General features: G+C 39.4%; 1 protein-coding gene across 1 annotated transcript; it reads left to right on the plus strand.

Annotated features, from left to right (window-relative positions):
• The first annotated feature begins 481 nt into the window (after window positions 1-481).
• Window positions 482-8,208, plus strand: LOC139139052 (dapdiamide synthesis protein DdaC-like). Its single transcript, XM_070707757.1, has 4 exons — window positions 482-1,161; window positions 3,544-3,726; window positions 4,298-4,430; window positions 5,314-8,208. The coding sequence occupies exons 1-4, from the start codon at window positions 622-624 to the stop codon at window positions 5,613-5,615; spliced, it is 1,158 nt and encodes a 385-aa protein (XP_070563858.1). The 5' UTR covers window positions 482-621; the 3' UTR covers window positions 5,616-8,208.

Below are 8,208 nucleotides of genomic sequence, written 5' to 3' on the forward strand. Positions count from 1 at the left end.
TGCGCTTCAACATAAAGGAGGACTTGATAACATATATATTACCATGATATTACTATAGCAGTATTGCGACATGGCAAATTCAAAGTAGCCAGGAGTTTCACGCTGTTTCAGAGCAAGACTTTCACGCAAATGTTTCAGAGGTCTTGCATTGATTGAAGTAGAAGAGTCAAAAAACAGTAAACAATAAAAACAAGCCTTTGCCAAGTTGTAAGGATGCATAATAGCGTATTCAGAACTGGTTGTGTTAATGCCTTTTTTAAAACAACAGCGGGAAATGACCGTCTCTTGTTTGTGCAGACCTCTCTCACTCTGTTTGTGTTTTTATTCTGATTCTTTACAAACAACCCGAGCTATTTGTCATCATCGACCTTGACTCAACTATTGCTTCCGCCTTTACATGTGTGACAGAACTGGCAAAATGCCGATTGTTTTGATTTCGATGCAACAACAGCTATAGCGCCGCCTATCAGGTTCTGTGAAAACTGGTTCTGACTCGATCTTGTTTATCAGTAGCACAAGTAGCATTACTTGCGCCGTTGTCGATTCACATGACAGTCCAAGATCGATCCTAGCGGTCATACTGCGTCACACATACGTCGTGCAGTTAAAAAAACGGGGGAAATGTTCGCAGTTATTCGAGTTTTGCCCCGATCGGTTGTTGTTTGCCGGTGCAATGTTAGGCAGTATTCACAGGTCGCAAGTGCCATAGCGAATCCGTCTTTCATTCAGCGTGAAAAGTTGGATGTCCCTCCGGACTGGGCTGCTCGACTTGCGGATCGTGAGTGGGTACCGGGAGGCCTGAATCCAGACAACAAGTATCCTGAATTCATAGCACCGCCAAAACCGAACTTCCCTGCTCTGTACGAAGCCGAGAATGGAGACATCGGGTCTGCGGCCGAATGGGCCAAGGCTGCACGTGAAATTATCGAAAGCAAGCTGGTGGAGTATGGAGTCATCATGTTCAGGGGTATGCCCGTGTACGGAGGGGAGGGGTTTTCAGAATTTTTGCTGAGCACCGGTTACTCGCCCATGGGGTACGAGGGTGGGCTTGCTGTTCGTCAAAAAGTGGCAGCTGGTGTGTTAACGGCCAGTGATGATCTACCGGAAGTTACGATCCAACCCCACAACGAAATGGCGTATTCCAAAGATTATCCTCACAAGGTAAACACGTATTCACGGCGAAAGATACCAAACAGCACTCTCTGCACAGTGTGGCGCGCGAGATATGCATGGCTCATGAACTCGCTAACCTTTGTTTTTTTGACGTTTTCATTTGTACATATAGCTACTCAAGTATCATTTCTATGTTTATTTATGTAGTTTGGATCAAGAGATATCCTGTAGCCTGCTATTTAGCCACGTAAACAACTGTAGTATACCTGCTGTGCATGAAAGTTTTTTTTTTCGTAACTGAAACATGAAAGCGTACGTACGTATAGCTATGAACGGCGCAATGTATACTGCGAAGGCCAGTGTAATTACTGTAATTTAAAACCCAGAAGAGGGCCTTCGCCGTGAAACTACAGTTGTTGCGTTGACTTGCATCGTATGAGAGCACAGTCCCTCCCTCCACATCTTGTGTACGTGGCAAATATGGGCGACTTATTATTTGTCTCACCAGGGAGGCTGAGTGAGGGCTCATCCCACATCTTCTTGTTTGCAGGCAAGAACACCCTTCACAGTTCACTGAATCCCATTTTGCCCAACATCAGTAGATGTTGCGATAGTACCCGTGTATCCATCGCTAGACCACAGTTCCTCCGCCATGACTAGGCATACTGGTCACATCATGGCACATGTATTGATGTACATTCAAAACAAAAAACTGAAAGCGGATGAGATCCAGTTTAGGCCGGCTCGCGCCTACCATGTTGTAACCTTGGCGTGACGCCATAAATATTCCAAGGCATGTTTCCACTGTGATGGGGCTGATAATCGGAGGGTTGAGGTTGCCCTGACATTTAAATTCGACAATAAAAAGCCTGTATTATAAAATATATTGATTTATAGTTGTATTGTCAATTTGACATTATCAACGATAGGAGAACATGGTCACTTCATGATCAACGTGTGTGGAGCTCATTTGTTTGGCAGAAAATATCATTGGCGGCGGAGAACAGGTCAAAGGTCGCGTTACCTTGCAACCTCTACACGTGAGCGCACGATGCACGCACAAAGGATTTTTAAAGCTGAAACAATGATTGTATTTGCAAATTTACTCTCACCTTAGGAAGCCTTCATTATTTACACGGGGGATAAGTTTTACAAAACAGTCGTGGAGGAGGTAAAATTTTAAAACAACGATTGGTGTGGGTGGGGGAGAGGGGTTAATTTTACGAAAGATTCCTATGGAACTTTGACATAACCAGAATAAAACCCAAAATTCAAAAACAAATTTAATAGAATATGGTTTATCATATATGAAGTCTTGGGACATTATGAATAGGATTTTATCAGCAACATTGCTGTTGTAATGGTATACAAACAACAATCTGCACAAATCCTGGCTTTTAGCTTAATAGGGATAATAAATATGGCTTCTTGTGTAAATATGACACTTTTGGCCTGAACAATAAGGGTAAATAGCCTACAGGCTGCATAAATCAAGTAAGTTTGAAATCATAATGAGATAACAGCTAAGTTTGTCCAACCTTAGCCTGATCACACATCCTCGTCATGATTTAGCAGTTTACAATCTATCGGAATATCAAACAGTGATAGTATAGTTTGTAAAAATGATGACAGTGACATTGAAAAAGAAACATTTTAAGTGGCGAGATCTGGCTGACAGTGCACGACATGGGTCACAATTTACAATTGATGCATTGAGGGGTGTCATATTTTAGAATGACTACTTTGAAAGTGGGCCACCTTTTACATTTCTTATGTTTCATAAATTCCACAGCCCCCTCCCTGTAACTAATGAAGGCTCCTTTGCAATATGAGATAATAGACCTGAACATGCATGCCACACAAATGCTGTGTTACTTCACAGCTAGTCTAATGTCAATGGATTGTCACATTTGGAACATCTTTGCAAGAGTCAACACTATCATACACAGTAACTCTCAGACCATTGTCATTGTAATCTTTGTCACCTGTTACGGACATTGAACTCTGGAAGATTGCTGTTTTTTGACCTTCAGTGTGATTTGGGGTCACAACCCTGTCACTTCCTACCCAAGGTCATTGACAGTCACTGAGCACCTGCAGATGACTGTTGGAAGTGCAACCACTCTAATTTCTTATTTGTGATGCCAGTCTTTGTTGTGTGTGCAGGGATTATTATTATTATCATTATAACGCTCTGCTTTAGCATTGAGCACTGTAATTTCCCCCAAGGACATCTGTATACTTATATATATATATATATATATATATATATATATATATATATATATATATATATATATATATATATATATAAATAACAATAACAAAAATTACTTCAAGGACAAGTACTGAGAGAGAGATACATATATATCTCAAGTAAGAGTAAAATCCAAAACACTAATGCTTCTTTTTTTCTTTTTGACTTTTCAGTTGTTTTTCTACTGTCAAATTGCACCGGCACCTGGGTGTGGTGGAGAAACAGGACTCACCAGGGTGAAAGATATTCTTCCAAAGCTTGACCCCAAGGTTGTTGATAAGTTCAGAAAATTGGGAGTGAAATATAACAATTACCTCCCATCCCAAGAGAAGAGTCAGTATAAAAGTTGGCAAGAGGTGGGTGACCAATGTTACAAATTCTGTTCTGAAATAAACGAGTATTGGTTGATGGGTTTTTTTGTTTGATCCATCATCCAACAGGCGTATTGCCCAATTACAGGATGAGGTACCCGTTACCCACTGCCCATTGAAGCAGCGAGAAGTAAAGTGCCTTGCTCAAGGGCACAACATTGTACTAGTCACAAACTCACCATCCTCCAACAGTGAGTCCAATACTCTGGACTAAACGGGACTCAAACTCACCATCCTCTGATAGTAACCTTATCACTCCCCCACGGTAACTCCCGCAGAGTCCCAAGGGTACTCTTATTCTTGTTTCTGCAAATTATTGCCAAACTGACAATAATGTAGTTTTGCAACAGCTTCATGTTTGGTTTGAAAACATCAAAAACTACTGAAAGTTATAACCAAAAAAAGGTGAAAATTGATGGGCAACTTAAAAATCACTCTGCAATTTTCCAATTTTTTTCACAAAGTTTATTTTCTTGATAGATACCTTTATAGTATTTAATACTTTGTATCATTCAGATTGTAAACCATTTGTCAAACCACTGTGTTCTCCCATCAGACATTCTTCACAGAGGACAGAGGTGAAGTGGAGAAACACATGGCTAGAATGAATTATGAATTTGAGTGGCAAGATGATGGGGCCATCTCATACGCGCACACACTGCCCGTCTTTCACAAGCACCATACAACAGGTGAGTCATGCGCCCCTATCTAGGAGAATGGACCCCTTCAACGTTTGTACCACTGTAGAATGAATGGCATTTGTCTTTCAAATGCACAATAGAAAGTGGTCATTGGTTTATTGGATGAACAGTGAAAACAATGGACTCTGCAAAAAGTTGGCAAATGGCACTAAAACCCTTATCCTGTCGAGTTCACATTTCACTATCAGTTCAAGTTGGTTAAAACTAATGAAGCACAACCTGTTCCATGTGGTGCATTTTGACAACATGTTGAACATTTTAAGGCCCCTGAAAATAAAGATACCATAAACATGACTCTTACAGACTAAAGCTGCCACAGTAGACCAAGCAAAGTGGGCTAATGTGCAGCATATCTGGGAAACTGTTATCCAATTGGTTGGCTGAATCTTACAGTTATAATTGAATAATATAAATAGACTCCTTAAGTTGCTGTGAATAGTGACAATCGACCAATCAGATAAAACCACCTGAGCATGCTGCACAGCAGCAGAGCAAACTGGGTGAAAATACATACGGTTTTGGTTCAATACCGCTTTTTACTGACTGAGCAGACGGGGAAGTGATATTGTCTGGCAGGATTAGGGTTACATGTAAAGATTATGGACTTTTACAATGTATGTCAGGTTTACTTTTCAAGTGAAGCAGTGCACAGAACAGGGCTCAATTAACTAGCGAAATGTGCACAAAATGATTCTCTATTTCTGTAAAAAATTGAACTCTTTAACGTACACAACATACATCTGACTTGATGTTATGTGATATTTACATGTAATAGTATGAAATGATTTGAAAGCTGTCACCAACATGACTGACATTGAAACTGTTCATTATTACTTCATATGCAATGGATTCCATTTTATGTATCCTTCAGGAGAAGAACTGTGGTTCACCCATGTGACACGCCACCACGCCACAAACTTGTCAGAGCATCCGAAGTACGCCGGCGATAAACATCGTCCTTACAAGCGCTACCCTTACCACACTACGTATGGCGACGGCACCGAGATCGAACCAGAAGTCATTCAACACATCCGGGATGTCATTTGGCAGGTGTCAGTGGGTTTTCAGATGCAAGAGAGAGACCTACTCGTGTACGACAATATGCTCGTTCAGCACTCGCGTCTTGGCTTCACCGGGAAGCGAAAACTGCTGGCAGCAATGACCAGTGATTGAATCCGCAGCTGAGTCACACAGAATGTGCGTTACAAAGATTGTGCATTCACAGACTCAAAAGATTACAGGTGGTGGTAGAGATAAATTATGGTACCATCCAAGTAACGCAAAGATAGCAGTTACGTAATTATCATAGTTCACTGGGTAAGCACTTCATCTCAGGCAGTTCCTCCACCGTTTGATCTGTTGATGATAGTGTAAGGGTGCAAATTAGGAAAAACAAAAATTTGTGCGTTGTTTCTGATTCTGATACTAATGGTAGTTGCTTATATCAAAATCAATGTAATTCATTGTGGAAATGTGTGCTGGCCCTGAAAATTAACAATATTAATTTGGAAGAACACGCATTAATTGCCATTGAAAGTCATTTTTAACACTCATGTAGGAGAAGTTGTTCAGACGCACACTTCACTCGTGCATTTTCACGTCAAAGATAAAATATGCAAAGCTGTGGCAGATGTCATCAATTTCAATAAGCTAAAGCTGTGGGTCATTTGGTTTTAGGTGAAGTCATCAATTCATTGCAACATCACCTATCCATCACTGACAAGATCCGACTCTCCAAACAGCAAACTTGCCGCATCTCAACAACACAAGTAACTTTTGCAGTTGATGCAGAATGCTGGCGCTTTAAAAAGTACCAAACTCTTAAAGGTACAATGTGCCTCAGGAACAGTTTTCTTGTCTGCTACCCGTGTGAACCCAATGTAACCCTCACACCCATGTATCCTTCTCTAGAGGTCCAACTTTGCCATAGCACACAATGAGACTGGTTCATACCACTGTAGTGAAAGGGTTGAATCCTGTAGAGTAAATGAGGTTTTCACCGTCATTCAAAATTCATGAAATTCAAAAACTCAACATTTTTTTCATAAAGCTAATGCAGTGTACAACAGCCATTTTAAAATTTCAAATATCTGTAAACTGTAGGTAGATTGCTTCTGTTGTCCAGAACTTGCAAGATGACTTGTGATTTTCATCCTTGGCAATGAAAATGTTAAGTTTCATTACGGAGTGTTCGAGAATAACTTTAAAATTTTCTGTTCTGATGTGTGTATTACCTTAGATGATCAAGTACCACTTCCAAATGAATATTTTAGCAGTGACATTAGTTTTTACCTTAAATCACCAAGATTAGAACTTGATAAAGCTTATTTGCATAATTCTCAAGTATTCCGATATACAACGCTGAGAACAAAGTGCAGTTACCCAGTGAACTATATTTTGTAAACTCGTAAAACGAGCTATGCAGAATTTAAGACTTTGCTGTGCTTTATGGAATCTATAGCATTCTCAAACTCTAAAAATTCAGTGCTTGCCGTTTTATCAAAGCATGATAAAAGTGTCTGACTAGGTACATAATTATTGAAAACTAATTATCACCAAAAAAAGATAGAAAGAGCCGTTTCTAGTTTTTATGACAATTACTTTAAAACCTCTTCATTGGTCGTTTTATGCATTGACGATTAGGATTGGTGATGGCGACAAAAATTTGTCACAAAAGTGAACATTTTACAAATTTCTAGACCTCTGTACAATATTACACATTGTTCAAGTTTAGTACAAGATCAAGGGTAATTTCTCAGATACCATGATTTATGGAAAACTAGTTACTTTTAACTACGGCTGTTTACCTACCCTAATAATGCCCGTGTCCTGACAGTTGCTGCAGTCTCATTGTTGTGGAGGGACGATGAGTAATAACATTTGCTACTATGTAAGCAGTTTGAAAAAACACAAGTAGTTGGGAAAGAAATACTGCCAGCTGCAGATACAGTATTTTTTCTTCAGTAACCATTACTTCTAATTAGCCAGAAGCAATCAAGATATGTGAATATATCTTTCTTTGAAAAATGTAAAGAGAATTTCAGATTCTTCTTGGTTCACTTTAGCTCAGGCAGGACTTTTATGATACTGTTCAAAAACTTGTGAACCCATTATCTCTATATCATTAATCCGATGGTCCAAAAGCAGTGTTAGAGACAGCAGGGCTGAACCAATTAGTTCACATTAAACCGGCCGATGACATGAGAAACGGGACTGATAGGGTTCATGAATTCAGAGTGAAAACTCTCTGAGTGGACCAGTGTGTCTGCAACATATCTGTTCTACTTATCCAGAGGTAGTGGTCCCACCAAGGTGTGTTCTTGAACATTGCTTTCTCCACAACCCGATAAGTATCGTGGTTTGAAAACTATTATCCTGAGATATGATTAGCTAGACTTAACTACAATGATGTGGTATTTGACATAATCATGGGAACTGCAAAAAAAAAATTATCCATTATGTATTCCAGGTAGTAATCCTGGAATTAGCAACCTCAGAATTGAATATTCGGAAGGAATGTATTTAGGAACGAAAGGATAGGGATTTCTGGCAAGCATATATAGAAACTTAGATAAGTCATACTTGATTGTCCATTACACTTTGCTTTTCTTGTGATATTGCAGCAAATGCAACTTACAACTACTCAATTATACTTGATTCGATAACAATTACAGAATTTGTATTTTTGGGTGAGATCTGCAGCTTAAAATCCTTGTTTATTTTTTAGTTGGGATAAAAAATAAATCATGGTTTACATAAAAATTCA

Source organism: Ptychodera flava, chromosome 8 (genome assembly GCF_041260155.1).
Source record: "Ptychodera flava strain L36383 chromosome 8, AS_Pfla_20210202, whole genome shotgun sequence".
Taxonomy (NCBI): Eukaryota; Metazoa; Hemichordata; class Enteropneusta; family Ptychoderidae; genus Ptychodera; species Ptychodera flava.

What these genes read in the sequence shown, in the direction of transcription:
- LOC139139052 (XM_070707757.1), top strand. Translation starts at nt 622, where the DNA reads ATGTTCGCAGTTATTCGAGTTTTGCCCCGATCGGTTGTTGTTTGCCGG. An exon ending in CCAAAGATTATCCTCACAAG is followed by an intron (nt 1,162 to 3,543) that starts GTAAACACGTAT and finishes TTGACTTTTCAG; the next exon opens with TTGTTTTTCTACTGTCAAAT. An exon ending in TCACAAGCACCATACAACAG is followed by an intron (nt 4,431 to 5,313) that starts GTGAGTCATGCG and finishes TGTATCCTTCAG; the next exon opens with GAGAAGAACTGTGGTTCACC.